Below are 20,279 nucleotides of genomic sequence, written 5' to 3' on the forward strand. Positions count from 1 at the left end.
GGCGGGATGCCTCATCCTCACCGAGGCAACCGGCGGGCGAACGGTTCCGGGTGTGCGCGAGGCTGACGGTTGTGGCGGGTGAGTGCTGCGTGCCTAGTTCCGCCCTGCCCCACCTTAGCCAGCCAATCCTGGGCTCTCCCCGTCCCGTCCTGCCCCGCCTTCCCGGGCCCGGACTCGCTCATCCCCCTTCGGGCCTGGCCGGGCGGCGGCGGGGTGTAAAGGGTCGAGCTTGGCGTGAGCGCTCCAGTTGTCCGCGCGCCGCCAGCGGCGGCTTTGGGGGCCTCCCCCGTGGCGTCAGGGTGACGTCACCCCGCCGCAGCGGTTCCGCCTCCTAGGGGGCGTAACCCGGCAGTTGTCATGGTGATGGCGATGGCGCGGGCTGATGGGGGAGGGGAGGGGGAGGTGCGAGGGAGTGGGGCGCTGCGGGGCCCCGGCGGCCTGGCGCGGGGGGGCGGTTGTGTGGCCTTACCTCGCTGAAGGGATAAGCTTAGTTTGTGGGGGTAATTATGCTCAAAGCTTAATTTCTTTGCTAAGATTCAGCTGTTTTGGCTTCTTTCCTTAAATAGTAGATGTGTGCATTTGCTTTTGGTCTTTTAAAGCCTTGTCAGCAGGGGCAGCCCTAAAGTTTTGAAAAAGCTTTTGTCAGAAGTACTAATGTTTTTATAACAGCAAATGTGTTTCTTATGTCAGTATACTTATTTAATTTTGCTGATAACTTTTCCAAATAAAAGTTTCTTTTCTACTTTTTTGTGTCTACTGGTTACTTATTTCCTTGCTGATTTCTTGTTTCTGTTTCCTCCTTAGTTCTTTAGTAATTTTCTTGCAGCTGTTCAGATGCTTGCTCATGAAATCAGTTCTTTCTTGCCATTCAGTTCAATTTGCTCCTTATCATTCCTCCCCAGACTTCTTATTTCTGCAGCACACTGAGAGCAGGCACCTGTGGCCTTGCAGCCTGTGCCCTCCACAAGTGGTCGCTCACCTCAGAACTGAGGTGCTCCTTCAACATGGTGTTGATCCCAGGCTTAGTGCTTCTCTGTTTATACAGAATTATCTCTGATAATACAGAAACAAACAAGTGCTTGTGTCTTTACTATGTTCTGAGTAATCTCATTTTGTGCTGGCAAATGATTGTTGTAAAAATGAAAAGCTCTTAAAAATGAACTGTCCCTTGCTGCCAGTAGGAAGTAGAAATACTGTGATAGAGTTATCAATATGTGCACTTAAGTTTATCTTTTTCTTCCGTCATCAATCTGTAGCATTTGCACATGTTTGCCCAGTAGAGCTTCTTGCTATGCTATGGATATTAATTACACAGAGCTATAAATTGTTCGGGGAAATGGCAAGTGTCGCCCCTTACTTGGCTAACAGTGTATCTGTAGTACCTATGCCAAAGGAGCACACTGAATAACAGGCTCAGTGAATCTTTCCAGGTCGGATGTGACACTATTTATTTACTTTTTCTGAGTGCCTGTGTAGGATTTCAGCTGTTACTTTTTTCAGTGTGATTAGTACTTTGGGCTGCTTCTGTAAGGTAACCCCCTAAAAAGGGTTCTTCAGAAATCTAACTCAGGTGTATTCCCACACCGTTTCTGTAGCTGTGCAGATGTACAACACTGAACTGTGTGAGGAGGAGGGATGAGATCTGAACTGATGGATATGTGACAGCCAGGAAAGGGATTAGATAAATCCTAAAATAAACTCTAAAGGGAAGGGTTAGGTCCAATGGGAACTTATGAAATGGAAGCAGCAAGTTTGTGAGTGACATTTGAAAGGACTTGAAGAAAGGGTTGAAATGGAAGGTATTTGACAAGATTGATTTGATGTGAAGGAAGTGTTATGAAGTGAAGGATGTTATTATGTATGTTGTCTTTTTACTTCAGTGTGCAAATTCTATGATTGCCTTGCTGGTACAAATAAACATATTGTCAAACCCAAGCGTATGTAAAGCCTAACTACTTCTGTAACTTAGTTTTCAGGCTGAACGTTACATTAGTCAAATTTTAAGCAGCGTCTGTATCTTTTTTTTTAAAAAAAAAAAACAATTTCACCACCATCTTTGTTACTCTTCCTACCCCATATTATTTTTTTCAATTTCTGCAAAAATATGTGTTCCACATTTGCTCCTCTGTCATTTTACTTAAGTCTTTGTCATATCCCTATAGATGTGATGTATTGTGTGTGGTGTAACAAGATACAGGGAAGTGGGGTTTCTAGCAAACAGTCTCTGTATTTCAGTTTATGCTATATATTACTGCCTCTACCAGTGGCTGTTGGAGCTTTCTTAATTATTGTTATTTGCCAAAAGGAAGTAAGCTGTAGTGATTATGACTTTATTTTTAGCTTCCAAGTTGATGGAAGAGAACATTATAGTTGGATGTAGTCCATTAATGTTTTTTCACTTTATGTGTATTTTAGTTGTCTTTCATTTTATATACATATATATTTATTATATTCATATACTTATAATTTTATTATATTTACTTTTATAATTGTAATATTATGTAACATTATAATATATATTTTCTGGAAAAAAATTGGAAATAAATAACTTTCTAAAAAGCTGGCCAAGTTCCCATTACTGAATAGACAATTCTGGTGAACCAGTAAATTTGCCTGTTTTATACCAATGAAGAATCTTGCCAAACATCCTTTGCATTGTTTTACTGGTTCAAATGTAGTAGTAGTTAGTTTTTGGAATGAGCAATATAACATTTGCAAATTTGGTGATTTAAATCCTACATATACATAAACAGCTGCTTTTTTCACTTCTTTTCACTTTCTAATATTTTTAGGTCACAAATAGTCACTTTCAATGTGGGTAGGACCGATATGCGCTGCATTGGAATATCCTAATATGTTAGAGAGGTTTTCTCCATTCATGTGGCAAAGCTACATGCCTGTTTACTTCTTGAAATATTTCAACATGTTGATTGTCTCTGTTTTGAATTTTACATGTTGAACTAGAGAAACAGTATTGTGTCAGGATTAATGTGCATTAGGCTGTAGTAAGAGAAGCAGTAAATATGGAGAATTTGTTTTCTAACTCCTGAAAATGCATCTTTCTGTGCTTTCATTTGAGAACTCTTATTTTGCGTTGTATGTACTGGAAAATAATGTCAATTTTTTCATAAATTTCCAATAAATAATGTTTTTCTATTCCTAAGGATTAAGATCAAAAAGCTAGCTAAAATGAAAGGGGTTACCAAATTATTTGAATTCAACTTAGACATGCTGTTGTTCATTATTAATCATGGTAGCTATTCATTTCTCTAGATAGGCTTCCTCTGACTTTCTTGGACTTATTTGGCATTTTATTTGTTTTAGAAATACTTTGCAATAAGAGAAGTTACTTTTTTTTTTTTCTTTTTTCCCTGAAGACTGATGGAGAATAATAAGGGTAGGGGGTGAAAGGGTATGGAGGAGAATTCGTTACAGGTTCTTAAACGGTTATTTCTAAGAAATAGTAGCTTAGCAAAAGAAAGAAAAAGGTATGGCATTATTAAGTGTGTTTTATATGCTACCGTTCTCTGGAGCACATTTTCCTAACTTCTTTTATGGCAGTTGAATTTGTTTTAAGGCATACATGAAACATCCACACAGAGTCATGCAGACAGATTCCAGCATGTGATTTGAGCACAGGAGTTTCTGCCATGCAGGCATGTATATTGTCTCTGCTTTTGCCAGCATTGTCATAAGGCTGCTTAGAACTTGCCATGCCAATAGGGAACACCTCTTTTAGGAAGTTAAGATTTTGACTGTGGAGCATCATCATGTTGCAAACTAGCCAGGCATGAGTGCAGAAGTATGTAATACTGTCAAATAAAAAAAGATCATGGAAAGCAGCTTTCTTTCAGACATGGACAAGTCTTAGGTCAGCAATTCCTTAAAATGTCTGGAGAAGTTATTAGGTTCAAGTTAAGTCTCTTCAAAGGAGCCTGAAGGCTGATTTCCAACTTGCAACATAGACTTTTCCAACTGAATTGATTATCTTAGGTCATGTTAGTATTGTTAGCTATGGAAGAGGCAGAACTTAGAAACCCTTCTTTCGACAGAAATACTCCCCTTGCTTCAAACCTCTTGTCATAATGTTCTTTCTAAAGTTGATTTATGTGAAATACATCTCTTGGAATCAGTATCTAACGTATGCATGTGATTTGGTTTTAGGATGATTCCTCTGCAGAGTTTATTTTTGAATGGAAGCATGCTCTTTTCCAGTAGAAGATGGTGATCTTAATGTATGATCATGGAGAAGGGGATAAGTTCGGTAGAAGTGTTACCTTCCAAATCATCTCAGGTTACAGCTGTAAAAGTGGTGGTCAAAGAGTCCGAAACAAAGCAAACCCAAAGAGGGAAACGAGTGGGATTTGTGCTTGTCCATGCAGGTAAGATGCAGAAGCGTAACTGCTGGAACAGAAACACCGCGTATGCAGACTTAAAGACTTAAATATCAACTAAAATTTCATATTGGGTTTGGAGCTACTAGTACATTAATGAAGTGGCATGAGCTTTGGATGTAAATGTGGGAGTGGAGAGTTTAATTCCAGCACTGGCTGGAGGATCTTGGAAGCTGGTAATAAAAATATAGTTAACTTTACTGGATTGTGTTGGTGTTCTGAAAGGTACTTTTTTTTGCTCCTTGAAAAAAAAAACACACAAAAAATCTGTTAGTTAAACAGTTTAAAATGTTAAATTCTGCAGTTATTTCTGCTAAGGTTAGAAGCCCTACAAGATGTGAGAGGTCTTCCGGTCTATTTCCTTACCCTTTGATCCTTTGCAGGATCCTTTGCAGGATCAAATATAGCTCTTTCATTCCTGACAATTCCTTATCTAGTTTGTCCTTGAGGACAGTCTAGCTGAGACCTCTTGAAATCTGCTGATTTGTTGCAGAACTTCATGATTTTTATCCTTTGAAAGTTTTCCTCCAAGTCTAGCTTTTTTCTTCTTGTTCTTATTTAAGCTGGTTATTATTTATCCTTTCTGCATGTAATGGAGAAATGGTCATCTAGTCATATGTAAAGTAAAAATGATTTGTTATATATGTTGTATTCTTAGGATTCATTAGTAATAGGCACCTTCTTGAATGGTTTTAATCTTGAAAATATTAGCAATGCTTGTATCTGACTGTATATTTGGTTTTATCGTCTATTTGATGGCATGACGTGAAATTGAGCAAAGTAGCCTGGTGATACCTAAAGCATTTGAAAAGCCAACATGCTCCTTGGTTTAAAAAATAAAAACAAGCAAACAAACAAAAACACAAAACACAAAACCCTGAGGCAAAAAAGTCTTCAGAGAACAAGGTTGATATACGAAGATCCTGGTATTTTAAGAGCAAGTTGAGTTCATCAATACATTGCTCTTTATTGGATGACTTTGCTCTTTTTAAATTTCCTTTTTTTGTTCATTAGTGTTAGAACTGATTTTGTTAGAATTTCTCAAGACTAATATTATGATAGATGGAGAAAGGGAACCTGAGGTATAATAAAAGTATATTTCCCAATTAAAAAAAAATTAATTTTTGAATTGAACTTAAATATCAGTGTTCTTACCATGTTTGTTATTTTTATTTAGTCATCTAGTGGTTGTTGAAAACTTTTTCAGATATGGAAATAGGGCGCAGCAGCTTAAAAAAAAAAGACAGAAAATGGTTAAATGCAGCAGGACAGTTATTGTGACTGAAAATGGGAGAAAGAGATGAAACAAACGGTATGATCTCTACTTCAAGGAACTTTTCTGGTTTTGAAGTGGAAGCATTGAGCTCTAGTAGCTTAGTATAAACATGAAAAAATTAACAGAATGGTAATCGGTCAACTTGCAGTTCAGAGGTAAAAAGGGAAATCAGTGTTTGACTTAAAACCAGGGACCCCTTTTTTTCCCCAGATTGCAGAAGATAAATGAAATAACTATGCTGCAATTTCTGCAGGAATGAGCAAAACTCGAGTCTTCTGGAGAGTGTTTATATGAACAGATTGTGTGATGCTGAGATTTATATCTGTATGCTTCTACATGTGTGCTGTGTGTTCGATATGTTACTACGTGTTTTTGAAATAATGTTGGAATGCATAAAGGTGTAAATCTTTGATTAAAAAAAAAAAAAAAGAAATGCCAGTGTTATCCAGGATAAGTGTGGGTTTTGTCTGCCTGTGTTGTTGATGTGAACTAAAGGCCCCAGTTTGATAGGTAGTGTAATCTCTTTTCCTTTTGCCTTAATTGTAGGTGCAGGTTATCATTCTGAATCCAAAGCTAAAGAATACAAGCATGTGTGCAAAAGAGCCTGTCAGAAGGTATGTCTTCCAGTTCCACAGTCTTACAGTGGGTATATAAGAAATATATTTCTTCCAGAGATTCAGTAGCACTCTCCCTTCAGTACGAATAGGCATATCTGGTTGTAGCTACTAAGACTATATGAATTTCTATAGGGAAAATGCAACAGCAGCAGTTAACATAATGGCCATGCTGAGTCAATAGAGTGCAGGCCCATAAGGTGCAACAGTGTTCTGTTTTCAGTAGGGGCAAATAGCAGACACCAAAGGAACAATGGGAGAACAGGGCGGGTTCACAGTGTGACCTTCACAGAAGGCTTCCTATTCTGTTCCTGTGGCTGTGGGCTTTCTGGAGCTTTACGTGGTGTCTTTGGATTTTTTCTTCATCTGTGTCCACTTTTTTTTGGAACTTACTTAAGCTATAGCATCCAGAGTGCCCTGTGAATACAAGGGTTTCCAGAATTCCTTTCTTCTTGGTAGCTCTAACTTCTTAATGGCAGAGGAGGTAGAAACAACAACAAAAAAACTCTTTCCAAATCTGAAAAGGGAAAAATAGCAAGACTTTAATTTCTCTTGAAATTAAATTTTTGAAACTTGCCAGCTACAAAGTTTCTGGAGGAGATCATCTACTAAGTGTCAGTTGAGAAGCTGGAAGACTGATCTCCAAAATTTGTAATGCCTTTGCTTTCTCCAGGGAGGAGCTGGGGAGCCTGACTGGCTTTTTAGAAGAGTCTCAGACTTGGCCTTTGATAATTAACACTTCATTTTACAGTTCTGTTGCTCAATCCTAATACCAATCTAATTTGGTAATCAGCAGCCTCAAATCATCCAAACTCAACATCAGTTTCATTAAAGTTGAGTATTGGCCCTGTTGGTACTCATTTTCCAGATAATTATGTGGTAAAAGAGGTTGTTGCTGTTGAATTTAAGTCTAATTTAAGATTCCATTTGGTTCCTTAAGCTAGGTAGCCAACATAAATATCTTGTATCAAAAACAAACAATACCAGGCTTGTCTTGCAACAACACAGCCATAGCTGTTTTCTTGGGGTTCCCTGAGAGAACTTGGCTATAAGGTTTTGTCCAGTATGGATCTGAGAAATTGCTTTTTGTGTGTGTATAATTTAAAGATAATATTGTCTTATTTGATTTTGTTTTCATGTATTGGCTTTTAGATAAGCTTGCTTATCAATTCAGTTCAATTTGATGACAATTGCCCTGTACAGTACTAGGAATTCTTGTTGAATCTTGGAAGGAAAAATAATAATTTTTTGACTGAAACAGTGAGTGTTTGGGGACACCAGGTGTAAGAATTTATATTGCTATAAATTTGATCGTGCAGGAACCTGCTATTAAATGCAATGTCAGAATGACTGAGTAATAAAATCATGCTTTCAGTTCCCTCTGTCCCCTTACCTAGTGTTTACCTACTATTGCCAGTGCCTCTTGTTTTTATGTCATTTTAAACTAATTTGGTGAAGATCCTGTCCTCAGGTAAATGTAGGGCTTAGCAATATAATATTAGAATTTCCTGATCATCAAGCAAAAATTCTGTTTTACAGGCAATTGAAAAGCTACAGGCTGGTGCTCTTGCGACAGATGCAGTGACTGCAGCACTTATAGAATTAGAGGTATGAATTTCTGACTAACATTAAATACATCTCTCAGGTATGTTGCCAGATTTTTTCTGTAGGAAGATACTAATTTGTATGGGAAATGTACTGAGTTTTCCCTTTTTGTGTCTTAAATTTAGTATCTGTGTGGATATGGAAGCTATTCTGTAATTTATCTTTTGCTTTTTCATGGTGGTTTGGAGTAAATGTACCTAAAGAATGTCTAAAAATATAAACTAAATAAAAATTGTCTACTTGGTGCAATTCTGTTGTATCTTAGGTATGTCTTAGTCTTTAATCTACAAGAATAACAGTTATTAAATGTTTATCTAACACTCTGTATGGAACATACTTTATTAATTTCTTTCTGACTTGCCAATCTATGGGTAGACTGCAATAGCTTCACTTCTTAGATGGGGAAAAAAAATTATGCTACTGGTCACATATGTTAACTAGAAATTCTATGATGTGTTCAATCCTTTGTTTGTACTAATATCTCACACTGAGTTATGTTTCATTTCTTGAAATTATGAGCCAAACAAATTAGTTATATTTAGTCTCTAATAATTCTGTTAACACTCTTGTGTAATAGTTATATTGATGTAACTGTTTCTGAGTATGCTGTCTTGGATTATATTATTCATATCTTTTTCAATTCTTCAGCATAATTCTAGAAAAGTGATTGCCTAAACATAAGGCTGCTTGTCTCTTGTACCAGTTAAGGGATTGTATGAAAATAATGAATGTAAAGTTTTTATTTATCTCACAATACACTTTTGCTATGTGCTTAATGTAATGCAGTTTTTAAAAGCTATTTTTCTTATGTTTTTACTTAGTTTTCTGTATGTTCTCTGATAGGATAGGAGTCTAGAAGCAGGCTGTTCAGAGATATTTGACTTCAGTAGAAGATAATGCTCTTTTTCTGATTTTTACGACCAGTTCTGTAGAAGAATAGGATAAGTGCTGTTTGTATTTCAGAATGGTATGTGTTAAGAACATCTTGATAATCATGAGGAGACCAGCAGTTGCTTGTGAGGCATTTGAAAGGGTGTCTTTTTGGAGTGGTGAGATCTTACAGCATCCATGTTCAGTGAAGGGTGCCTATAAAATAAGGTAACAGAGAGGAAAGATAAAAGAATTTCTGAGATCTAAATTTGGAGGTTTGGTCCCAGGTCCACTACTTTCTTATAGTAGTAATGACTGAAACAGGAATTCCTCTTCTCTAAGTAGTAATTGATTCTTCTTCTCCACCTTGGTTAGTAGAGGAAGAAGACAAAGTAAGTATTGTGCTGGAAAAAAAAAAATCCTGTTTTTGGAATTTATTGTAGTATTCCCGGAGAATTAGCAGTGGGTTTACTTACATATGTGTTCAGAAAATGTTAATTAACATAATTGATGGCAGTACGTACTTTAGTATGTGCTAGACATACTGACTTACTGCCAAGACTTCAGTCGTACTTTAAGTTGGCAAGCTTCACTGCTATTAAACAGTACTTTTGATCTTCACTGAACTGTTTAAATATGCTTTCATGTGTTATCTTACACATTAAAATATGTCTAGGTGAACACAAATGGTATCTCTATAATGGAATTATTTATAATGCACTTTTATAAACTAACTACTAGTTGCTACTGAACACTAACTACTAGCTACTGTTATATCACAAGATTGTTCTCTGAGCCAGTTCCCTCCTCAGCAGAATAAAATCTAGTTTGTTTTATGATTTTTATTGTGTTCCAGAGCTACAGATAGGAAAATATATTTTAAGAAGTTTAACTTAATAGCTATACATCTTGCAGCTGTGCCTAGGGTAAATATTTTGTCTGTTTGTGATCCCCAAGAGACTTTTCTTCTTTTGCTTTAATAGATTTAAATACTCTGAAATGTTATCCGTGGAAGAAGTTATAGCTTTAAGATTAAACTAAAACCTACTTATGAAATTACTTCAATTGGCAACCTTCTTCTCCTTCTCTCTTGCTGCTGTTCTGATGATGCCTCTCTTCATTCCATTTTATTGTTTGTAGTTGTATCAGGTGGTATTTTTATGTATATCATCTAAAATGTTTTTTTCCTCTTTCCTGTTTTTGAGATTAAATACTGATTTGTTCAGATTGTTGTACTGCTGTTATCAATGTAATTATTGGTTTTCATTTATTCATTAAGTGAACTATATAGCCTCTTAATTATGGGTCATTCTCTTTGTTCCTGGGATGAAGAATATTGGGTTTGGGCTTCTTTTTAAATACTTGTGTATGCAGTTACATTGAGGAAAAATCAAAGGTATACTTGAAACAGAAAATGGTGTGGTTTGCAGTGACAGTTTTTGGATCCTGCATGAGTAACTCCAAAATGTTAGACTGTCAGCTTTCAAAATGTTGAAAGGTTTGTGTCTGCTTGTATCTCATTCTAAACACGATCTCCTGAGATCTCTGTCATTTCTGGAGCTGTATCTTCTGTTCTATGTCCAATATGATTTTTCTGTTGCTCTGTGAGAAACAGAAATTGCGTGTGGCAGATCAACAAAGCAAACAGAATAATTTTTCTCATCAATTACAAACTTTGTAAAGTAAAAAAGGTTTGTTTACTGACTGTCCCTCTAGTGAGCTATCACTTTCCCCTTTTCATTATGCAGGAAAAATACTGACTTTTTCTTCTTATTTTTGAATTGGCAAATGCATAGTGAAAATTTGTATGAAAACTAAGCTTGCTTCTTTACATCTGCCACCGTAATGCAGATTGACAAATAACAAAATTTTTTATAGCATGACAGATAACAGCAGTAGCAGCAATAAGAGATTCTGATGTGGAGTACTGCTTCTAACTTATATTTTGGTTGCTGTAGAACACATTGCAGTGAATTTATCTGAAATATTTAATCTCTTTTCAAGTTCTCTAGACTCTTTAATTCTGTATTCCAAAAATCTGTAGTCTTTGCAAGACACAAATGTCTTTTCATGGAAGTGTCACAAAAGATGAATTTTTTTTCCCCTCAGTTCCACTCAATTACGCAACTCCTATTACACAGAATTTCAGCTAATCCAAGAGGCATCACTTCAAAGACTTGTTGATGCTCAAAGCTTGCTCTTGATCTTTTATGAGCAGGCTGACAGTTTGCTTGTGGTATGCTGTCTGTTTTTTGTTTTATTTTTGCAGTTTCTAAATGGAGAAGGAACAGCCATTCTTTGTTGGACTTTATGAATCTCAAGTGAAATAGTGTTCTGTGATTAAGATATAAGGTTAATAGTTATTAGAGAAAAGGTAGATTACTTTTGCAAACTAACAAGAGCAGCTAATCCAGAATACTGCTGAAATAACTGTGCTGGTCTTTGTAAGCATCAGTTGTATTTGATAAGCTGATTAGAGGAGAGTTATGTTTTCCAGTTTGTGAAACTGTCATTGTAGAGAAACAAATGAACATGCTACCTTTTGCAGTTTTTGATGATAGAAGGGTATGGACAAGGTGCTTCAGAAGATTCCTTATTTACAATGTATGCCTGTACAGAGACATCACTGAACCATTCATTTTTGCATTCTTGCTGTCAGCTGTCATATGAAGACTGAATTTCTCTTGAAACAGAAAGGGATTTGGGCTTTTTTTTTTTTTTTTTTAATCTGCATTTTTCAGCAAAACCACATGCTGATTTGCATTTATGTCTGGCTGGGAGGACAATGTGCAATTTTAAGCTTTTATATGTGTAGACAACTTCAGAGTCTACTGTTCAGGTATTGGAAACAAGAACATCAACTGTAGAGAATGATTAAGATTTCAAACTTTTTCGTTAGTCTAAGTTTATTATTACTGTGTGTATGTTGCTTGTTTTTTAAATCTGCTTTCAGTAGAATGTTCCTTGTGAACATGATTTAAATTGAGTTTAAACCGACTGGAGAAGTGGATGTCACATTTTGTTTTTTGATCTACTTGCTACTAAAATTGGTCCATTTACTTTTTTTTGTGTGTGTGGTTGAAAACAAAGGATACTTTTAACCTGTTGATGTATTCAAGCAGTGTCTTTTTGTGTCCTTCAATAAAGTTTTGCAGTGAAATAATTAGCTTCTTGTTGAATTGGGTTATTGATTTTTTTAAAAAAAATTATTTTATAGTAATTAAGACCATTTTGGAATACACAGTCTTAGCCGCAAGGGCTTTTCTTTAAAGATAAAAGCACAGCGCCAGCAGCGTTATTGTAGTAAAGTGACTAGCAGTAGTCTGTGACAAAAATGTTCTTCAAAAACATTTTAGCTGATCTAATTGAAAGGGATTCATCCTTATAGACTACTACTACTTGTCACTAAGTTCCCACAGAAAAATAAATTTTAAAATTGCAGTGTGTAAAAAGAAAGCTTGTAGACTTTGAATCCATTTTAAAAAGTTGCAGACAAACCTTGGCCAAAACTATATCAAAGATAGATGGAATGTTGAAAGTGGACCATTGTAACTATTTGGCTAGACCTAATTTGGCACTATTAGTGTTGAGTAACTTCTTCAAGCATTCCAGCTTTGACCACAGCTAGAAACTTCAGCATGCCTGCAGTTGCTGCCAGGCCATTTATAAATACATCTTGAAGTAAAAAGGATTCTAGAAATGAAAATGATACCCTCAGTAGCTTAAGAATTTTTACAAGATGGGATACAATTTTGGAAAATGAAACCATTATTTCACATCTTAAAGCTTTCCATTATCTCCTTTGCTACAGATTTGTGTTGTAAGTTAGAGTACTCCTTCAGTGATGGAGGAATTGCCAGGTAGTGCGGTATTTTTCACATATTTGAAAGCTTCTGTTTTGTTAGAATGCTTTGAATAGCCTCTTGTTTTTCTCTCCTCTTTTTCACTTTTACATGGTAGCAGGGTTTGCTGTTAACCTGCAAAGCTCAGGCCTGTTTTACTTGCTTATCTCACTCCTTCAGTCTGCTTAGAAATACAAAGGCTAATCTCTGCTTGCATCTTTTAAATAAAAGAAATTCTTAAAGATGCTTCTGTATTATAACCTTTTCTCTCCTTTCCCTTCCTCCCCTACTTGGATGCATGCTTTGATTATGCTCCCCCTTGCCCCATGATAATCATATGGCTGTTTATGCAGTACTACGCTTCTGTAGTTCAGGATATAAAGAGACTGCTTCAGTTAGCTCAGCTTGTTTTTTCCCCTTTGAAAGCATACAGAATTTCTGTTTTAATAATGTTTCTGCATGCCTAAAAGGCTTTACATTTTCATTTTAAAATTCTTCTTAATTTTCCTAAATTACATTGCACCATTTATTATCAGAGTCTTCAAATCTTTTGGTCAGACTTTGCAGAGATTCATGTTTTCAAAAAGAGATGTGTTTATGTGGTGCGTTTCATGTCCTTGCCTTTTTCTAGAAGTAGGTGTGAATTTCTGTTTCCATTTGTTATAAAGGTTCTTTCCTGCCTCATTTCAAAGGCTTTATATCTCATCTCCAAGAAACTCTGGTAGGTATCAGAAATTCCGTGCTGTTCACACCCAGTTCCTGAAGTGTCTAAAGTTGTTATCAGATCAACTGTCATATCTGTGAAGTCAGAGCAGGCCATCTTTCTCTTGGCAGTTCTGAGACCATCTTCTCAACTGGCTGCAGCCTGAGGTTGTAAAGCTAAGTAAAGCTTAACAGGCATTCTGAACACATGCTTGGAATTGGATCTTTATTTCTTTTGCCTGGAAAATTTATTGATGTTGAACTGACTGTACTGGTAAGATTCCTTCCCCATCCTAAAATGAAAGAGATATGCCACCAAAGAGGCATTTACAATTTTATTGGTTTAGGAATCTTCTTTACCCCTGTTCTGTAGGGAGAAACTGAGGTGGCATTCCTTGTCCTGGGATCCTCTGAATAAGTGATCTGTTTGTACATCTCCAGTGCTGTGAAGGTGTAGCTTCAAAGCATTCACATCTTGATTTTTAGCAATAAACTGAACTAGTGCCACTCTGTTGCCTGTAACTTTTTTTTCCTATTCTCTCTTGTTTATTATCAGGTGATAGAGAGCTTTGTGTCTTGCTTGCACAAGGATTCTGGACAGTGTAACTAAGACTTCTGTTCTGATGTTTGGTCCTTCCTACTCATTTATTTGGCCATGACATCTGTTCTTAAGATATCAGCTATCTCTGCTTTGTGGCTGTGGCAGACCTGTAGATCACAAAATATTTACCCTTTGCTAATGCTTTTGAGTATAATGTATTGAATTAATGTTTTTGGAACAGAACATTAGAAATATGTCTCCTGGCTTTCAGGTTTGTGCACTCTGATTACTCATGAACAAGGAACTTGGACATCTCTAGGAGTAAGCATTGTTCATCCTAATGCATTCTGGTTTTTCTTTGCCCTCCGTGTACTTTCCACCATTCCTGTTCAGATCCCTTCCTTCAGCTGCTCTTCTGCTCCTTTTTTTCTAGAACTTCACTGGCTGAATTTGCCTGGGGAACAATGAAGTTGGCTAAGCCAGCTGCTGCTCTGCAGTCTTCTACCTTTTCAAGGCCATCATCTCAGTAGCTGTTCTTTTTTTTTTTTTTTTTTCTTTCACCTTTTCTAGGGAAAGTTCTTCACTATGCAGGAAGCTGCAAATGTTTCATTATACTAAAATTTCTTCCTTTTTTYTTTTTTTTTTTTTTTGCTATGATTTACAGTTTTCAGTGTTAAATGCAAACAGTGAATTCCAAGATCTATTATGGTGTAGGATAAGTTATATGTAAAATTATGTGCTATTTCTCAGATGCAGAGGAAAAAGCAAAAAATAAAGATGAGTAGCATAAAATGAATCTGTTGGAAGGATCACCATCTGTTTCATACATTAATGAATCTTCAGTGTTATCTTTAACCTTAAAACTTTAGAAAAGATGCATTTATGATAACTCTTCTGAACACTAAGAACATTTTAAATGTCTCATCTCTGTAAATTGTAATCAATATATTGAAAAATAAGTTTGGAATTTAGTCATCACCAGTCATTTAAAAGTTAACAAAAGAACACTGAATTACTAACAAACTTTTTTTTCATTTCTGTGTGCTTCCTCTTTCTTTGTTTCCTTGTATTCATTATAAATTACATGTACAAAAAAGAAAACAGTTTATTTAACGTTTAAGATTGAACTTAGAGCTGTTTCCAATGGATTGATTCAGCTTATATGTACTGTAATGGTGTGACCATCTAATGTGAATGACACTTTCCCATCTAATGTGAATGACACTTTCCCATGTGGTCTATCTTTGCACAGAAACATGAGTTACTACGACACATAGTTCACCATCCTTCTGCACTTGATATATAAATATTTCTCAAACCCTATCTACTTAATTTTCTTTATGCCGGACTCTGATTATTAGATTTTAATTAAAGTGATTGAATGGTTAGGGACCAAATTAAGTATGCATTTTGTGGGAGGGAGGAAGAGAATTTACTTGTGTTGTAAGGCTTTTGCTTGCATGTAAGTGATCATCCAAAATTGTTGCATGGTTGTTATTTATGTTAGCACATTACACCCACAATGTAGTTTGTAAAGTATCTATTATAATAATTTAAGATGACCCGTGCACATTGCTGTTGTTTTTGTTATTGGAGATTAAACTACTAGAATCAGAAAGTACATTGTATCAAGGTCAATTATGCAAAAGTTTTGATATAGTCTGTCATGGATATGGTCTTACTGTGTTTTCTTCTTATTTTTAGGATTCTCCTTTTACAAATGCAGGAATGGGATCTAACCTAAACCTTCTGGGTGAGATAGAATGTGATGCCAGTATAATGGATGGAAAGTCTTTAAATTTTGGAGCAGTTGGAGCACTGAGTGGTATGTTAACTTTATGTTATAAAGCTAACTACTAATTTAGGTGCAAAGATCAATTTTGTTCTTGTTTGTTAAGTTATCAAGGCAGGGAGATTATAAGCACCCCCCCCTTATTTATTTATTTATTTTTTAAGGGCTGGCGCATTCCTACTCTTTAAAGTACTGCTTTGTGTTAATTTGCTTTGCGCCTAACATACTGTCTTATCAGTTCACAGATAATCCTGTGACCCAGAGTAATCATGCGATGCTGTAAAGTGTTCACAGTGGGAGTGAGTTTGCTCAGATGGCTCTGTAGAATGTTAAGTTTATTATACAAATCATTTGTAAAAAAAATAATAAAAAATAATAAAAGCATTTGAATTAGGCTTTAATATTTTTTCATTATCTGTCTCCATGAAGAACTTACTGTTGTATAATGCAATCATAATGTTACCTGATATCTGATTGCTTAGTTAAGTTGCTCAATTAGTATCCTAAGGTACTGAGTTTCTCTTTACAGTTTAAGAAGGCTATATGGGTGACCAGCCTCCAAACTTGAGAATTCTTCTTGAGAATGGGCTCGGCTGTTCATCAGTCAAACTTCTTGCTTAGGACAAAAAAATTCTGCATAATACAGATTTTTTTTTTTCTTATTATAATTTCTCTCACATAATAAATTATATGTGGATTTATTTTTTTGTGGTATGTTATAAGATTCGATGAATTTGCTTATGGGACTTATTTCATCTTAATGTTACTATTGAATAGATTTTCTGACACTTCAAACTTTGTTCCTTATCCTAGAATAGTTCCATAATGTGGAAATTATTTCCTCATGTAGATTTAAATCTAAAATAAATACTAAAATTAAGTGTTCAAGGCTTGCTTGTTACAAAATGTATACTTCCAAAGGTGGGGAAGAAGGGAACAAGGGAGTAAGAGGAAGCTAAGCCTGAATCCCATAATCCCTGTTCTGATCAAATAGATCTAAATGAAAGCTCTTTCTACCTTGAAAAATAAATACTCATAAAACTTCTTTGGCCTGTAGAATACCAAGCTTTAATTCATAGATTTCTGTGTGAAGGAGGCATTCCTAATATTTTAACATGCTTCTTTCTTTAAAAAAGGAAAGAGTTAATTAGAAGGTGTTGGCAACATCGATAGGACTTGTGAAGGAAAAACTGATAAAGTTGTTATTAAATTAAAGCATAATACCGCAAGTTGTCTCTTTATGAATTGTCAAAGTCATGGAAATTAAAGGAAGCTGAGTTCCGTTGCCAGAATGAACGCTACAATGCTACGTGGAAAAATATTTTAATGTTTTGTTTCCATTTTTTGCTAATTTTTCTTTTCAGGAATCAAGAATCCAGTTTCAGTTGCAAATAGATTATTGTGTGAAGGGCAGAAGGGAAAGCTCTCTGCTGGCAGAATTCCACCTTGGTAATTGCTTTGTTCTGCTTTAGTCTTTGGTCTCTGCTGCATGCAATATTTGAAGGTTGTTCTTATCCAAAGAAGGCTGGTGCCATTTTATATATCAGCAATAGTGTGCCGTTAAAAAAGGAGATTAGCTTTGTTCTCTGATCTTGGAACATCTTATGCACTTGATGCAGCTGTGAGTAGAGTGAAGAATTGTGGATAGAAGGTGATACTATGTTGTGAAAACTTTTTCTGTGTGACTATTTCCACAGTTATGTTATTACTGAATTCTCTCTCCCCCCCCCTTTTTTTTTTTAACTCTTGTGTTTTGAACAATCTGTAAACGTATCAAGATTGAAATGAAATTCTACTGCCTTTACCTCCCTCTACCTTTTTAAAAAAACCTGCATACTTTTGAAAAGTGTATAAAGAATATATACATATATATAAAGAATCATATATATCGTATATATACAATATAGATAAAGAATCCTACTTTACTGTCTGTGCATGTGGGTAGCTTTATTTTCTAGCTGTAATGTGGAAAATTGCAGTATTTAGTAACTTCCTCTCATGTTGACCAAAGGGAATTTATTTTAAAGACACACCTGATAGTATTTACAACAGCAGTGAAAAGATGCACCCTCTTGTTGAGATTGGTATGATATAAGGATAGAGGAGGAAACTATTAAGTAACTTTGAATATTATTGTATCATTTTGGAAAGAATACTAGAAATAAGTCATAACTGTTTGATCTTAAACTAATCATATTGTGATTAGTGATTTAATTTGATAAGCAGAGACCTTGAACTTAAATGGTTAACTTTCATTTTGTATTGCACTTGGGCTATGTTGCCTAAAAATGACTTGTTTTTATTAACTGGCTGCTATCCTCAATTAATATAGCCTTTGCAGAAATTTGGCACCCTTTGTTAAGTAAGAGGCTGCTGTATTTTCAGATGTATTAATACAGTTACGTAGTTTAAAATATGTATATTTAGATTCACAAATTTTACTTCCTTTGCTATATTACTTTTCCTGTAATACTACCCAAATAGTCAGTCTGTATCTAGATGGTGTGGTATTCCAGTTTAAAGAGTGAGGGAAAGCACTGTTTCAGTTTTCTGTAATGGTAAAAAGGTAGGTTTTATATGTATAAAATAAAACAACAACAACAACAAAAAAGCAACTCCCCAAACAACCCACCAACATACAGGTTTTGCATTTAAAACTCTTTTCTTTAATAAAAGAGAATTTTACTAAGAAATAGGAACTTGAATTTCAATTACTTTGGTTCATTTCTCCTGAAGTCAGGAGAAAGCCAGGGCTTAGCTGAGTTACATTAAAAAAAGTGTCAAATGAGGTGGGTTTTTTCTGGTGTTCCAGAACTAAGAGTTCTAAAGTCAGCTCCAGGAGCAAGCATTTGTGATTTTTATCTTGTCTATACAGTCACAGTGTTTTCTCTAATTTTTATAAGGCAGAGCACTTAGAATAGTCCATATCCTATTTTAGTGTGTTTGCTGTAACTTCATGACCTAGTTTATGTTGCTATTATTTTTAAAATAGCTGAGTGGAAAAGAAACTATATCCTCTTTTCCCCAAAGGACAAAATTAAATCTTTCAAATGCCATGCCAAATCTTGGCTAACTGACGTTTTTAATGGCAAGGAAGTTCGAACTCTGGAGGCTAGAGGTGAGCTGTCTTCAGAGCCAACACATATAATTTATTGTGCAAAAGTTGTGAACCTTCATTACCTATTATGTATTTTCATTTCCTCTTCCCCATTCTGGATTTCAAACATGTATTTTATCAGAACAAATTAGTTACCCTGGGAACAATCTGAAGTATTGGAGTATGATTTAGATTTAGTGCTTTAGATTTGGTAGATGCTCCCCTACACACAGGATATCTCAAGTTCTCTGAATGATAGCTCACGTTCATTATAGGTGATGAGTGTTGACAGCTTCATGCCTTGCCTTTCTGACAGAGTTTGGTGTGGCACATTTTTGTTCTGGGAATGAAATATATTCCTCCACAAGCTGGGAATATATATAGTCAAATAACAAGAGACCAAGTGTATTTTTGGCATCCTCTCAAGTGTTAAATTTCTAGTAAGTGATTTTTATTTGTAATGATGTGGAAGTTTCTTCTTGTTTTGAGTGGGCAAATAGTATATTGGGGAATCTTACAGATACTGCTCAGTCTGAGAACCTGTCTTAAGACACCTCGCAGTAGATACTCTTCCTATAGCACAATCTAAGACAGCTTAATGTTTTCTGGCCAGAATGTTTGGTACAGGACCACATGCAAGAAATTCAGGAACTAAGATTAGTGAAAGTAGCATTATGGAGAGTCTTGTCTATAAAAGAACATTTGGAGCAGTTAAAGTTTGGCTTGTTTACCCCTGTTGTTCAGTACCCATTTGTATAGTGACAGTTTAAAACCAATTCAAAATGGAATATTTCTAACTTGCAGTAGGAGAAATTCTAATGAGTGTGAGTTAACTTATTCTGAGATGGTAAGTTTTTTGGGAAGGAGTGATCAAGTGTCCTAACTGATGGATGAATTTTGCTGTAAATTGCTCTGGGGAGGGGGTGATTCTGGATTAGTATCTTGTCTTGTTCAAAACACAGAATTTTGCTATTCAAACTAAGGTTTAAAAGTTTAAAGTTTAAAATAGAGAACCCTTGAATGTGTGAGGGCATTTTTTTAAAAAAAACTGCTCTAAGGTCTTTACACCTTTCGTATGATGTTCAGCTTGATGTAGTCAGAATATTCTCTGCCTATGTAAGCAAGAAGAGAAAATACTGAACTCTTTAAATTTTACATATTATCCTATAAGACATTCCTGATCATTTATATAACTTTACAAAAGAAAGAACAATTGTAACTTCACAATTACATATTGGATGGATCTTTGACAGTGGTCTCTGGTCCCAAGATAATGGGTTAGATCCTTGTAGTAATAGCTTTTAACTTTTATATTTTTTTGTGCTGAAACAAGGGATACCTGAGCTTCCTAAGGGAAAAAGCTTACTTACATCTGTTTACTATTAACTTTAGATACATAAGAGTTGCAGGATGGTGCAAATAGTCCTGAATGGCTCCTTTTTTTAGATCTACTTGGTACTATGGATTTCAAGTTCATGTTTGTATCCCTTTTTCAGGATTAATAGTAATCCATATGGGAAAGAATTCCATCCGAGTCGTGTCCCCC

At 35.6% G+C, this 20,279-nt stretch overlaps 1 protein-coding gene across 3 annotated transcripts; it reads left to right on the forward strand.

The window, feature by feature from the left end:
* Positions 1-17,518, forward strand: LOC112975872 (threonine aspartase 1-like). 3 transcript variants are annotated; one of them, XM_026086513.1, is made up of 6 exons: positions 1-78; positions 4,165-4,382; positions 6,217-6,284; positions 7,824-7,892; positions 15,549-15,669; positions 17,001-17,518. In XM_026086513.1, the coding sequence occupies exons 2-6, from the start codon at positions 4,238-4,240 to the stop codon at positions 17,087-17,089; spliced, it is 492 nt and encodes a 163-aa protein (XP_025942298.1). In that variant the 5' UTR covers positions 1-78; positions 4,165-4,237; the 3' UTR covers positions 17,090-17,518. The 3 variants fall into 3 exon arrangements, with proteins under 3 accessions (XP_025942298.1, XP_025942310.1, XP_025942308.1); XM_026086525.1 differs by lacking the exon at positions 17,001-17,518 and adding an exon at positions 15,875-16,984 and having other exon boundaries at positions 13-78; XM_026086523.1 differs by lacking the exon at positions 1-78 and adding an exon at positions 139-360.
* The last annotated feature ends 2,761 nt before the right edge of the window (positions 17,519-20,279 follow it).

Source organism: Apteryx rowi, unplaced genomic scaffold, assembly GCF_003343035.1.
Source record: "Apteryx rowi isolate R43461 unplaced genomic scaffold, aptRow1 scaffold_1193, whole genome shotgun sequence".
NCBI lineage: Eukaryota > Metazoa > Chordata > Aves > Apterygiformes > Apterygidae > Apteryx > Apteryx rowi.